The sequence below is a fragment of the Callithrix jacchus genome, chromosome 5, assembly GCF_049354715.1.
Source record: "Callithrix jacchus isolate 240 chromosome 5, calJac240_pri, whole genome shotgun sequence".
NCBI classification, from domain to species: Eukaryota; Metazoa; Chordata; class Mammalia; order Primates; family Cebidae; genus Callithrix; species Callithrix jacchus.
This window is the reverse complement of record NC_133506.1, coordinates 124,663,038-124,678,270: the sequence shown is the minus strand read 5'-3', so window position 1 is coordinate 124,678,270 and position 15,233 is coordinate 124,663,038. Positions and strand designations below refer to the sequence as shown.

The 15,233-nt window shown below is 46.4% G+C and overlaps 1 protein-coding gene across 1 annotated transcript in view; it reads left to right on the top strand.

Moving 5' to 3' along the window:
- The first annotated feature begins 283 nt into the window (after nt 1-283).
- The window catches only part of FAM20A (FAM20A golgi associated secretory pathway pseudokinase), a 61,669-nt gene continuing 46,719 nt past the window's right edge, over nt 284-15,233 (top strand). Inside the window, exon 1 of the mRNA XM_002748662.6 lies at nt 284-1,326. Coding sequence (XP_002748708.3) covers nt 923-1,326 — 404 coding nt within the window. The 5' untranslated portion in view covers nt 284-922. The remainder of the gene's footprint in view (nt 1,327-15,233) is intronic.

Sequence of the window (15,233 nt, the reverse complement as noted above, 5' to 3'; positions counted from 1 at the left end):
GTTTTAGGGGGCTTGTAATATCTTTAAAAAAACAAAAATAGAAATGGTAACAAGAGACTTCAGACCCCTCGCTTGAGTCCCCTAAGTGTCTGGACTGAGAACTAGGCACGGAAAGTGGGAGGCCTGAGCGAGGGGGAGGGCGCAGGCAGTGGGTGGGTGACAAGGTGCAAGGGCAGCGCCGGCCGCGGGTCAGGAGTTGCCCTTCAGCTGCGCCAGAGGCAGGTGCCAGCAGAGAGTGGGCGGGGGTGCCGGCGCCAGGCCAAGCTCGGGGAGGCCCCGCGCTACCTCTGCCTCTGGGAGTCCAGGCGCTCAGACGAGCTCCCGGGAGCCGCTCCTGCTTCGCCTATTCCCCACTCCCGCCGCCCGTGCCAGCCGGCGAGCACTGGCGTCCCCGCCGCCCGCAGAAGGAGTCGCGGGAGCAGTCGCCGCCGCCGCCGCCGCCGAGTGACAGCATCCTCGGGAGAGACTCACCGGGCTCCGCAGCCGGCTGCCTCCGCCTGCCCTCCGCGCGTCTCTTCTAGGTTGCCCCTTATCCCGTCGCCCGTCCGCCCGCCGTGACAGCCGGTGCCCGAGCCCTGGGGCCCTTCACCTGGCGGGAGGGCGGGCGCAGGGGAGAAAAGGCGCAAGAAGCGGGCACCCGGGGAACCCCATTCCCTTGGCTCACTCGGCGCGGAGATAGAAGCGACGCCTCTGACACTGAGAGCCCCGATGCTCCGTGCACCTCGTCCCCAAGTTCAGGAGCGACACCCCTCCACGGGGCACTAGCCTGCGCGGGGAGCATTCCGGTCTCCTCGACCCCAGCCCACCCGCGGGACTCCAGGCACCTCTTCTGCCCGCTCCCGAGGACCCCGTAGACCTCCCGCCCGCCCCCGGAGGCGTCCCCCGAGCCGGCACGCCCCTCCGCCCGCGCCCCAGCTGGGCCATGCCCGGGCTGCGCCGGGGCCGCCTGCTGACCCTGCTGCTGCTGGGCGCGCTGCTCTCCGCCGACCTCTACTTCCACCTCTGGCCCCAAGTGCAGCGCCGGCTGCGGCCCCGGGAGCGCCCGCGGGGGTGCCCGTGCGCCGGCCGCCCTTCTCTGCCCGCTCCGGACTCGGCCGCAGCCGCCTCGGACCCCGGCACGATTGTGCACAACTTTTCCCGAGCCGGGACCCAGACTGAGCCGGCCGGCGGCAGCCGCAGCGACTCGGGCTCCAAGCTCCAGGCCCTCTTTACCCACCCGCTGTACAACGTCCCGGAGGAGCCGCCTCTCCTAGGACCCGAGGACTCGCTCCTGGCCAGCCAGGAGGCGCTGCGGTATTACCGGAGGAAGGTAGCCCGCTGGAACAGGTGAGGACCCCGCCCGGGACACGGGAGAGCCGGCGCTCCAGCAGGGGCCTCCCCGCGCCCTGGTCTCGAGTCCCCTGCCGCCCCCAGCCCAGGGCTGCGGCGGCTGCACCGAAGGCTCCAGCCCTGGCGCTAGGCGGAGGGTGTGTTCCCCACCCGAACCCCACCAGCTGTTGCAGACCTCACAGTCCAGTCCCGGAGTCAGATAGTGCGAGGAAAAAGTTTCTGTGCAGACGCGCCGCGAAGAAATCCTCTCAGCCCCTCCCCTTGAGCTCCTGGGTCGTCCTGGAGCCCCACTCCTGCTCCCTCGTCCACTCCCAATCCCCTTTCTCTGTACTGATGTGGAGGAAGCCGCCGCTGGACTTGGGGGTTTCCAGAATGAGGCCCCAAACAGGGCGACTCCAGAGCTAGTTGTAATTCGGCACTTAACTGGGCTCTTTGGGTAAACCTGGCCGCTTCGCAGAAAGCATGCTTCTCCCCAAAACCCAGTTCTTTCCCTTTCCCTCTGCCCAGTGTCAGAGATCACAAGGGGGTCACCTGAGGGAGGAAGTAAATGGTCAGTTCTCTGCCGCAGCCACCCCATTGTTCACGTTTAAAACGCGGCTTGGGCCGCTGCAGCAAGTATTAGAACTTGAAGGCAGTTTATCATCTTGTATTATTCTGGTGATTTGAACTGATTTGGATCTGCAGCTTGATGCTTCCACAGAGGAAATAAAAATCTGCCAGGGAATTTTTAAAACCCAAAGCAAAATACAGAGGAAAAAATATCAAATATATTTAGGATAAAATTCAGAAGAATCTTTTTGGAAAAGGATGGGGGTGTTGGGGAAGGCAGCATTGGTCATTAGTGACCATTTCTTGCTAATGGCAGAAAGCCTCCCTATGAGTTAAGGACTCTGCTCTGAAGTACAGAACTTATCTAAATACCACTCACATGCAGAGTTCACTAGCGCACCACACCCGTCTCTTTCTTTACTTAATACAAGAGATTTCAAAGTAAGATGTCATCGGTGGTTTTATGGTCCCTCCGGAGGATGAACAGACTATAAAATCTCTCTTGAAACTCAGAGCTGGGCCAATTTAACTGTTTGCTCATTATTCTGTAATGCTGAGATTGGAGGGAGAAAAAAAAACCTTCAGAAAAATTTTGCAAAGAAGTTGAGTGATTGGCTGAATCACTGTGGTCAATTTCAGTAGCAAGTCTATGGCTCATGATTTTATGTTAGAAAGAAAGTGATTCTCAATTCCATTGTTAATTGTGTGCAGTAATAAAAGGCAGTTTGAGATTGCTTCTCAGACACTCTCATTTTCAATATTATCTTTATTTCATCAATAATATGGAAGTCTGGATTAGTGAACCAGGAAATTTTGCCATTAGAGAAAGCATCTACATGTCTACTGTGGATCTGAGAATGCGAGACTGTAGACAAAATCACTTGCTTTTGTAAATGTAATCAGCATTCATTAAGGCACATTTCTGTGGTCTTAAACTTCCTCATGTTGCTTTGGGCCCGAAGCAAAGTCCAGGGGAGTATTACGGCAGAAAAGCAAAAATCTTTCTCACCAAGCTGTTCTACAATCAGTTTTAAGTTTGATTTCCATACCATTATGTGTCAACAAAGACAAAAAAAAAAAAAACTCGCAAAAACACACATACTTACTGAATAGAAATGATCTTGGTCATTTAACAGAAGATCAAGAGGGGACTGGTGGCCTTGCTATATTCAGAGTGGTTTTGTGTGGCTGGTCAAATGTGTCACTTTCCCAAGCAGGGTCTATGGGCCATAACAGGAGGATCCGCTGCATTTATAAATGTTAAAACTGGACCTCAGAGGTCGAGATTCCTCTCCCTCCACCCAAACTGTATTGTAAACCTTAACAGGAAGATGTTAATAAGGAGATGTGTTGTTACTTATATCAGGGTTAAAAATGAAACACAAGGCTGGGCAGGGTGGTTCATAGCTGTAATCGCCTCACTTTGAGAGGCAGAGGCAGAGGGAGGATCACTTGATCCCAGGGGTTCAAGACAAGCTTCGGCAACATAACAAGATGCCGCATTAAATATATATATATACCGGGCGCTGTGGCTCACGCCTGTAACCCCAGCACTTTGGGAGGCTGAGGCGGGTAGATCATGAGGTCAGGAGTTCAAGACCAACCTGGCCAACATGGTGAAGCCCTGTCTCTACTAAAATTACAATTAGCCAGACATGGTGGCGCACACCTGTAGTCCCAGCTACTCAGGAGGCTGAGGCAGGAGAATCACTTGAACCCAGGAGGCGGAGGTTGTGGTGAGCCAAGATTGCGTGACTACACTCTGGGCCGGACAACAGATCAAGACTCTGTATCAAAAAACAAAATTAAAATTAAAATAAATTAATAGCAGGTGGTGACATACACCTGTAGTCCTAGTTACTTGAAGGACTGAGACAGAAGGATTGCTTGAGCCTAGGAGGTTGAGGCTGCAGTGAGCTGTGGTTGCACCACTGCACTCCAGCTTAGGTGACAGAGTGAGACCTTGTCTCGGGGGAAAAAACACGGAAGATTCACTAGCTCAGAATTCTATTGTGAGAGGGAGTCATTCCTTACCTTAAATGAGTGTGCTCCCTGCTGAATATGAGGATGTAGCAGTGCCGATGTAGACCCGGGTTCTGCTACAATGTACAGGACTGAGGACACCCCCAGATCCCAGCACCAGACAAATTATTAGAATGGACAGCAGAGGAAGAAAGAATGAAGGAAGGATCTTGCTCATTGTTTCCTCTTGCACAGACAAGCTCTTCTTGTTTGTAGCCCTGCCAATATTTAAAATCTAGTGATTTATAAACATATGTGGTCCAGGTGCAGTGGCTCACACCTGTAATCCCAACACTTTGAGAGGCTGAGGCAGGCAGATCACCTGAGGTCAGGGATTCAAGACCAGCTTGGTCAAAATGGTGAAATCCGATCTCTATTAAAAATACAAAAATTAGTTGGGCATGGTGGCGAGCGCCTGTAATTCCAGCTGCTCAGCAGGCTGAGGCAGAAGAATCGATTGAACCTGGGAGGTGGAAGTTGAATGAGCAGAGGCCATGCCACTGTACTCCAGCCTGGGCAACAGAGCAAGACTCCATCTCAAAAAAAAAAAAATGTGGTTGCCACCATGTCAATAGCGAACATGAAGTGCTATCCAAAATAATTGTATCAGCAAACTCTCCACCACACCAGGAGAGGTGCAAAGAATAAATAAGCCAAATTCGTGTTCTTTGCCACTTGCCCAGAAAAGACCATTAGTCTGAGTGACTTTTTTTTGTGATTTTGACCATCATACTAATAAGAAATGGTATGAAGTCAGAAAGTATCTTTCCACAATTCAAGCTCATTACCAATAAGAGGTAGGTAATGGTGAGTCTCCCCACCTCCCCACTCACCCACACTTTCCTTTTTGATTTCACACAATGGAAGATGACATTTGTACAGTTTTAAACGTCTTGAGTTTTCAGTTAATATTTGTTCACTGGATATCAACATTTAGACATTTAGTTAAGTCACAAATGGGAAGACATGATTTTTAAGGTGGGCTGTCTGTGTGCTATCTGGCCCTGAAGCTTTCTGCAAACCTCCTTCACTCACTGTTCTTCCCTCCCTTCCTTTCTTTTTCCCCAAAGAATGTAACTAAGTGTGGCACAATCCAAGTTAAAAATGTAATCAGGGAAAGTGTTTCTGTCAGGTGGTCAGCTGCTGATCACAGCCAGCGAGCCAACACCAGGCTCCATCAAGCATGATGACACATTTGGCATCTGTCTTGAATAGTGACGAAGAAAGAGCATGGGGAAGAACAAAAAGGAAATCTTCACTATTTCAGGCCATAACAAACAAGCCAGAATTGTGCTGCTCTTAGTCCTTTGCTTTAATAAGTGATGACTCAGGGCAGGCAGGCTTACCTGGAGCACAGGTTATGGTTCACATTTTTTCTCTCTTTTGCATTCTTACACCCGGAGCTCCCGATTTCTTCCCTGGCCTACAAGCTGCCCAAAACAGCTGTCTTTTGACATGTCAGAATTGATCAGCTTGGCCAGTTTTGCTCACGTATCATTGGCCTTTTGGCCATGTATCTTTGGTCAGTTTCTCTGTAACCCTCTGGTCTTGACAGGCAAGGTCAAACAGGGTCAGATCTCTCTAGTGTAGAAACTCCAGCAGCTACAACACAACCATGAGTTTTTGCTTTCTCTTCTTTCTTGATGTCTTCCTCAGTTGTCAGGAAGGTTATATTGTCTTGCAATTACAGATTCAGCATTTCTTAGAAAAGTGTGGGGTTAGGTTCCCACATCCGAAGTTCCTGTCTTCTCCCCCTCCCACTACCGCCATCCTCCTACCTATTGCTGTCACTGAAAGAAAACCTAGTCCTGGGTCTCTCTTTGAAAAATCACAGCAAAGGGACTGGGCAGCTTTTCAAAAATGACAGTTGGTCAAAGGGAGTAAATTGGCTGAAGTTTTTCTGGGGGATGCTTTGAGAAGATCCAGAAGCCAAGGCAGATAGAGGAGAAGGGGGAGAAGAAGTCAGGAGAGATGAAAAGGAATTCAGCTAGATGTAAGAATTTCCTAATCTAGGAGCTTGGTGAAGGTAACCTCCTCCCTGCCCCAGCCCCCCACGGCATCTGTGAAAGGGAAAAATACAACCTCTCCATTCTCACCCCCATCTTTTTATCTCTGTCCTGCTTATCTTGTGCTTACCCTAGAATGCTCTGAACTTAGATTACTTGTAAGCAGGCAGTTCAACCACAGGCTGGATGAAAGTCCAGGTTCTTACTCATGGATGGTGGCCATTTGCTTCTCTACCAGAGTCAACAGGACCTTGGCTCCTTGTCGGATTCTCCCGCCAACAATCCTAGGCTAAGACAGGAAGTGGCCTCCAGTGATTGGATGTGGACGTCCACCATGGCCCGTGTGTGGCTAGCAGAGGGAGTGGGGAGCCTGACTTCCATTTCCCATTTCTCCCAATTAGAGCCTTGCTGGACTAGTTTTAGAAAAGATATTATTTTAGTGGTTTCTGAATCCCTGAATTTGTAGCTAGAGGAAATCTCTCCACTCCTCTCAGAGTCAAAAGCTCCAAGCAGATGGTTTCTGAGATGGCCAGTCCAGAAGGCCATTGTCAGGTTTTTTCTCCCTCATTCCAAAGCCCATCCTCACTGCTGTTGCCACAGCAAAAATCTACATCAGGGAGAACATCGGCATCATTCATCCAAGAAAGACGGGCACTTCCTGCTTCATCACAGATCAAAATGAAGCCCTTCAGCTGAGAACCAGAGGCTGTTCTATTGTTCCCAACAACATTCTTCTTTCATCCCAACCAAGTTCTCATCAATTCTGAGAACCCAAGTTGCTAATTTTTTACATGCAAATCCTTCTACCTGAAACATGCTTGCTATGTGCCAGGCACATTACATACTTATTTTAGATCTTATAACCTCTGTAGAAATAGGTGTGTGTGGTAGATAGAATTCCAAGACAGCCTTCCAAGATTTCCAGCCCTGGCATACACGCCTCTCCTAGTTGTTCATCCCACTGGTTATATAGGTGTAGCTATAAAGGGATTTTACATATGTAATTAAAGCGCCATACCAGTTACCCTTGGGATATGGAGATTATCTCGTTAGAGTGATTTAATCCATGAACCATTTAAAGCAGAGAGTATTCTTGGGATGATCAAAGGAGAGAAAGTAAGAGATTCAAAGAGGAATAAGGATTTGATGAGCCATTGCTGATTGAAGATGGAGGGGCCATGTGGCAAGGGATAGGAGCAACCTTTAGGCTAAGATTGGCCCCAGCTGACAGCCAGCAAGAAAGCAGGGCCTACAGTCTGACAGCCACAAGGAAATGAATTCTGCCACCAACAAGAATGAGCATGGAAGCAGATTTTTTCACCAGAACCTCCAGATGAAAAATCAACCTAGCTACTACCTTAAATTCAGCTTTCTAAGTCCCTGTGCAAAGCGTACAGCCACACCAACCTGGACATCTAACCTAAAAAACTGTGAGCTAATTAATGCGTGTAGTTTTAAGATACTAGGTTTGTGGTACTCTGTTATACAGCAATAGAAAACAAATACAGTGCTGCTGTTTATTTCGTTTGTAGAGGAAACTGGAAATGAGAAGGTTATATAACCTGCCCAAAGTCAGGCAGCTGGAAAACCACGGGCGGCATTTATACCCAAAGGGTCTGCCTTCAGAATCCATGCTCGTAACCACCAGCTTCACCACCCTATGTCCTCTGATGCCCAGACATCCCAGCTTTTCCTCCTTTGGGAAGGCTTTTCTGACTACCATTCCCCACTGCGGTTCCTCCCTGACTGTATACATCCTCTCCGTATGTACCATATTATTTTTTGAGTGTCCACTATGCCCAGCTGTAACTTCATGGAAGCTGTCGGCGCTTCATGTGACCAGGAATGGTCACTTGCCCTTGCCATGGAAAGCCCCCAGCTTGTCCTGGTCACTCTAATATAGCTGTTTCAGAGCCAGAGTAAATATCTGTGGAACAAATAATTGGAAACAGATGACACCAGGATTTGGGGGCCGTTAGTCCATGGCCTGTTATCGTCTTTGAAAACAGCCTTGAACAAAAACAATTCCAACTGTAGAATCATCCCACTTGTCTACTGGCAAAACTACCCTGCTGAGACATTCTGAAATTTGGATGTGGAGTGCTCTTCTTATTGCAGTAGCCTAAATAAAATCAAAGTCGAAAAAAGCCATGAAGGAAAGTTGAGAAAGCATCATTTGCCAAGAAGAGGGAATTTCTTCAGCTTCCCGTGCTTTCTGAGGGAGAGCAGCCAAGAAGTCTTGCATTAAAGAAAATGGGAAACACAGAGACCTTGACTTAGCCAAAGCAATCCCTGCTCTGCCCCTCGGCAGGTGCTGACCTGTATTTTTTGTAATTATTCATTAAGCTAGAGGCTGACGAGAGCCTGTGGATTCTGCTGAAGTAGGCTTGCATATGGCTAAAAGCCAAGTGAGGATAACATTCTAAACAGCTGCAGCTGTAGCAGAACAGAAGTTACTAGACACCAGTTCTTACCTGTTATTATAGGCAGGCACACACATACGCGCTGAATGAAACCACAGTACAGAAAAAAAGGCTTCGATCTTTTTGTGCCCTGTCACTTGGCAGAACGTCCCATAGCTGAAATGTGAAATCAGGACAGATCTGAGTTTGAGTGCTATGGAGATGGCAGCATCCATGACATTCAATCCCTGCTGCCTGGCTTTGGAGACCAAGCGCTGGGGGCAGCCAGTAGGCTCGGGCTTGAGCAAGAGGCAAAGTCAGTTCCCAGGGAAAAGCCTGTTTTATTGAATGCACTAGCAATAAGCCAGATAATAAATCTAAGAAGCCCCAGGGAATACAGAATAGTAAAGGAGTACAGTTCCTAAGAAGCCAAGAGCCTGTAATAAAATTCAGCAAAATATGGAAAGTAAAAGAGAAATTTAAGAAGTGTTGGCACAGGGTACATGGACTGAGAAGCTGGATCATAAAAAACAAGGTGGCCTGGAAAGAGATGAGATTTTTTAAAGCTTGGGAGAGGTTGATGGGCTAGGAAAGACATCCACTGAAGAAAAACGAAGCTGCTCAGCCCTGGCAAGTTAAGCGCAGCTCTCAGATTGCAAATATGCCTTCAATTGTCAACGCCTGGGTCGAGCTCCATAGGTTGTAGGTAAATATTTTTGATGATACCAACCAAAATGGCAAATATATGGAGGGGCAGATGGTCTCTCCTGGCCAATTCAAGTTTCCTTACAGGGTCTCAGTTTCACCAGTTGAAATGGAATTTGTATAATTCTCATTGATTTTCCTCAGTGGCTGAATAGTCATAAATCCCATAGGGAAAGCATATCTATCTGCCTTCGCAGCACTTTTTTCTTAACTGCATTCATAGTTAATGCATAGCTCAGAATTATGCACAACCAGTAGCTGCTTATTTTCACATTCCACGCAGCCCGAAGCACTCAGAGATAGGAGAAGATTTAGATTGACCAACCTCAATTCCAAAATCAAATCCAGCCCCTTGTTACCAAAGTTCATTGTAGGAGTTTTGTAACTGGGGTCATTGGATCCCACTGAATTCAGGTGGTGAGGTCTGTTTTTCCCTTAAATTTCATGCAAAATCTGCATTCTGTGCATATGTTCATTTTCCTAGTGTTGGCAGAACTTTCTCCTTAGTTCAGCTAAAACCGGGCTCTTGTCACACGACCAGGAAAGATGAGGCTCGCACACACATAGAAGGGTGAGGAAACGGAATTTATTTGGCAAAAAGGAAAAAGGAAAGCTAACTCTCAGCAGAGCAAGAGAGAGTCCTACTAGCAAGTTTCCAGCCTCACAGATTGAATCCTAGGTCACCACACAGGAACAGGAGAGGCCAGGCTCCTCCCCACTGCAAACCGGATGACCTTCCCAGGCTCCCCGCCATTCTCCCAGTGCGCGGGTGGGCATGATTCAGAAAGAATCAGTTGGGAAAAGGAGAGCTTGGGACCAGCAGTCCTGTTTTTCAGCTTTCAGGGTGTTTTAGGCTTGAAGGTGGGATTTCGCCGGCGACCCTTGACTGTCTCCAGTCTCTATGACTAGCAAGTAAGTCATTTTTTAAGTATTCCCCACATTCATCAGGATTCTGCAGTTTCATGTGACAGAAGCCCAATTCAAACTAGGAAATGTAGAGACTCAGTAACCAAACCTCAGTAAGGGCAGGAGGAAATGACTGCCTTCACAGCATTAAAGAGTCCTTGGACTCTGTGTCTTTGTCGCTACCCTCTCTTTCCATAGTTCATCTGCTTGTCTTCATCCCTTCCTGTGGCCCATGTCCCCAAAGCCTGGGGACTAGGGAGAAAAAGTTTCTCCGATTTCCAAAAAGAAAGATTATGGGCAAAGATGCTCATTGGCCAGGTCTGGGAATACAGCTGCTTCAGAGGGCTACGATTGGCCCAGATGGAGATTGATGCCCACCCTCCAACCAATCACTGATGCCAGGGAGGCAGAGTCATTGGAAACACGTGGCTCAGGGTCAGGAAGAGCAGTTCCCCAAAACCAAGCTGGAAATGCAGACTGATAGGGTGGTGGAGGGACTTTAGTGACTAACATGATACCAGAAAGTTTCTCAGCTTACGTCTGCTACAGTCACTGACTGTATGGCTGTATGACTGTATGACTTGGCTGCTGCTTTAAGGTTTTAATAAAGCTTTTTAAAAGCAAATTCAATCATAAATTCACATGGCAGACTTTTTATACCAGCTATTAAAATCCTCCCAAGGAAATAGGAATCTTTATTTGGGCATTCTCTTAAAGCAACTTTAGTCTTTTGGTGGGAGCATAAAAAAGAACTTGGCAGGGACCCAGCTCCTTCACAGGTTCATGTCTCTTTCTCCTGAAAAAAGATATCTCAACTGAGAGTGAAGATACCTGTGTGTGAGTCCTAAGAAGAGTTCTTTCTTTCCCAAGCCTCAGTTCCTGCTTTTGAAAGGAAGAGGGGGGAGTCTATGACTCCTGAGGCCTCCTTGCAACTCTGTTTTCCAGGCTTTGCACATCTTCAACCAGGATCTCTTCTTCAAAGTCTACCCTAATGAAATACCAGACAATTTTCCAAGGGTGCTTCATGAACTTCTGGGAGGTACTTCACAGTTTCTGCAAATGATTGATCAAATTTTCACTTTGAAAAAATATACTTTAAGATAATTTTTATATAATTTAAGAAAATCTACACCCAATTGTGTTATGCATTATTATAATCCTGCCTCCCGTAACTGTGCTGACAGATGGCTTCTCCTCTCATCTTTGTTTAATTGAGGAGTATCCTGAGATTGCAAAGTGAGCTGTTAAAAGCTGTTTCCTGCTGCCACTACTTACAGATGTTTATCAGGATTTTCAATACTCTGCTACCAAAATTATATATAGAAATTGATTGGGTGCTAAAATAAGATTATGCCTGTCTCCCTTACATCCAATTTTGAATGCTTGAGTTAGTAATCCTATTATCCCTCTTGTTCTCACTCATTAATTTTTTAAATGATTTTATATGTTTGACCATATAAGTTAGATTTATAGCAATAAATTACAAATTGTGTCTATTTTATACATTGGGGGTTCTTTGATTTCTTTTGAAAAGAAGCTTCCACTTTTAGAAATTTTTTTTAAGCCACTGATTTGGAATATTTGAAAATAGAGTAAACTTCCTTCCTGTCTTCAAAATTGATGTGCCCAAACCCAAGCCTCCTGCCCCCCTTTGCCCCAACGCCAAGCTATTATCACTAGTAAGAGCATGGTGTTGGTCTCTGATAACTCCTTTCCATGGCTTCGTCAATGCTTCAACCCCTTATGCCTAAGAGAGTATCTTTTAGGCTTTGTGTACTGTTAGCTTTGCTGTATGATAAACCGTTCCAAAACTTAGTAACTTAAAACAAGAACCACTTTTTTGACCCCTGATTCTGCAGGTCAGCACTTTGGGCTAGGTTCAGCAGAATAGTTCTTCTGTTGGACCTACTCAGGCATCTGTAGTGAGCTACTACATTGGTTCTGCTGATCTTGGCCGTACTGCCTTCCACGTCTGGGTTCTGGGCTGGAATGGTGATCTTGGCTCCACATGGCGCTGGCCTCTCATTCTCCAGGAGGCTAATCCATACTTGTTCATATGGTGGCAACAGGGTTCCACAAGAGCGTAGAAGCCTCCACAGGCTTTTGAAGTGCAGGCCAGAACCTGTTAAATATCATTTCTGCCATACTCTGTTGGCCAACATATATCAAGGCCATCTGGAGAGATTCAGGAATCCTGGTCATTGAAGAGAAGGTGGTCTACACAATTTAGTTCTTTTCTACTGAGCAAAAGCTCAAGGGAAATCCCTTCTGCTGGTGAGTTGTCCAGTAGTGAGCAGACGGCTGACAGTGGTAAGACCCCTTCCCATATGTTGAAGTGAAAGAAATTGAATACAACTCTTCAAAAAGCTAATGAGGCTGGTATAGACCGAATTGTGTCTCTCCAAATTCATGTGTTGAAGTTCTTGTAAATAATTTGTGATCTTTTAGATAAAAGATTATCTAGTAGATTATACCTATATCTATATCCAAGAGTTAATCTTTTAGATACATCACAAAATAATTTTGATATATCACAATATAAAATAGTTGAGAAAAGTGGGTCAAAGGAAAAAGGAGGATACACAAGACCAGTGGGGCCAAGAGTGAGGAACTTCTCAGAACACTTGCCATGAGAACATTCCCACCAGAGTCAGCTCTGCTTGGTGGGGAGCCACCAATCATGCCTATCAGGTAAAAAACAGCCAGTGACCCAGGAAGAGCACAGTAATTCCCGGTAGTGACTAGGCAGAGAAATACCTTCCTTATCCTTCTCAACTCACTTCCCTCAAGAGAGGACACCATGTGGTGTCAGGGCTAGTGTCTTTCGTCACATCCATAGGGGAGTTACCCAGCAATGGCTCTTAATGAGTCTCTCCGCTACCATTGTGCCCCACAGCAAATTCCAAAATCATGTCCCAGGCACTCCCCCACCCATTCGCAGTTATGGTGATGATCAAGCCTGCTGGCTTATCTCATCTCAGGAGAGAATTTAAGTTGCTGAAGCTCCAGAGGAAAAGGCAGCAGGCACATTCTTTGGGCAGTCCTCCATGAACCTGGATTTTTTTTTTTTTTTAAGCAGGGCTTTTCATGGACTTTGAGTGGCAGTGCATTTAAGATAAAACTTTCAGAAGCACCTCAGGTGCAGTTTTTCAGGATTGTCTTTCAGTACAGAGAAATAGACTTGCCAATGGATTGAACTTGGAGGTAGGAAAAAACGGCTTTTTATGAGGTCATGGAGTCAAACAGAATAGGCAAGTGAACTCAAAGTCACTGACCTCTGTCTATAGGGAAGCCACAGGTCCAAAGGCCAGCCTAGATTCCCCTCAGAAAATACCTTTGACTCTGCTGTGACAAATGAGCCAGTGGCTAATCAATACCTCAAACCCACATGCCATGGAATGTGGCTGCAAATTTTTTGGCTAGAAAAATATTCCAAGAGACTGTAACCAAACACCCACTTCAGGTATTTAAAAACATCAATAAAGCAACCATTGAATGCCTAAATTAATCAGCGTTACTTACACACAGACTGAAGAGGAGGAGGCAATGTGACCACAAAGACAGAGTAGAGTGAGGTGGTCACAGGCTGAGGAACACCAGTAGCCACCAGAAGACAGAAGCAGCAAACAGGGCTTTCTGCTAGAGTCCCCAGAAGGAGCACTGTCATGTTGATACCTTGATTTCAAACTCTCGGACTCCAGAACAGAGAATACTTTTTTTGTGATTTAGGTCACACATTTGTGGTCATTTGTTAGGGTGGCAACAGAAAACTAATAGAAGGAGGGAGGCTTTTTTGTGTCTTCATCATTGTAACCCCAGTACCTAAACTGCTATTTGTATATAGTAGTCACTCAATAAATGTTTGGTAAATGAATGAATAAGAGAGCGTTGGCAGTCAGGCAGCTCTGGGTTTAAATCCTGGCTCTTCCACATAAGCGCTATGTAGGGCCAAGGCTTATTCCTTCCAAGCCTCAGTTTCCTGGTTTATAAAGTGGGATGTAATATGTACCTCAAGAGGTGGCTGGGAGGATGGAGTCAGATCATGTACAGAATGCACTGAGCAGGGTGCCTGGTTCCCTACAGCACTGATCATAAAACAACTACTAGTTGATTATGCTTTAATATTCTTTACAGGTTATTTGATACTCATCAACATGCAGCCTTATCCATTTATGCTTGATGTTTGGGTCGATGATGATGGAGAAATGGCTTTTGTGGCCTCCTGTTGCCAGGGAAAGGCACCAGTGCTTCCAGCCCAGCCATTGCCCTCAGTTGACTTAGCTACATCTCATGCCTCTAGAGAGAGAAAACACACATATTGATCTCTCCTCTGTCACTGCCATCAATTACCTAATGCTTGCAAATGGGGAGAAAACACAGAATGCAATCAATCTACTTATTTTGGAAACTAGCCCCCCTTCCCCTCATACACACATACACCCTTCTTGGTGCAAACTGCTTAGCTCATGTTTCTCAATGACTTTCCTTGAAATGACAGGAATTCTGCTGATTCTAGGAACAACTCCTTTTCTTTTACTAAAGCATTTATTAAACTAGTTAAACAGGCTAATCTCTGCTCCCTGAAGACTTTCCCTTCAAACCATGAATTGGTGACACTTTGATGGCAAGTTTCACTTGTGCAGTACTTACTCTGTGTTAACCACAGTGCTGACCACGTTACACACCACACATTTAACCCCTGCAACAACCCCATAAGTAGGTACTGTCCTTATCCTCATTTTCAGATGAAGAAAGTTGCTTAGACAGGCTAGGTTACTCAAGAAACTGGATTTTCTATTCCAGAGCTGAAACTCAACACTGTAACTTTATTTCGTGTGTGAGCCCGGGTCCTGGAAACAAATTTGAAATGAGATTTGTGTCCAGGAGGCTTCATGGGCAGTGCTGTCACAGTACACCCCTTCACATCAGGGCCCAGAGATGATTGAGGCAGAATTACTCCCAATTTCCTGCTATGGAAGTGTAGGTTGCTTTGTGTTTCTGGAGGGCAAGCTGGCAACAAGCATCAGACGTTTTAAAAATTATCCGACTCAACCCTCCTTATGCACCATATTTCTTATTTGTATACCAAAATCTTTTGGCTTTCCCAATCAGGGGAACAATATTATTTGTGGAGTATCTTACCCATCTTTGGATTTCGTAGTTGGGTCTCATCACAATGCTGCTTCGTCCTAGCAGAGCCAGCTTGGAGGTGTCATTTGTGCTGCCTATATCTGGTTCCCATATCTTTACAGTGGAGGTAATAGTAATAATACTGGCCTTATAAGGAGTTTCTGTGGGGTTAAATGAGTTAAAA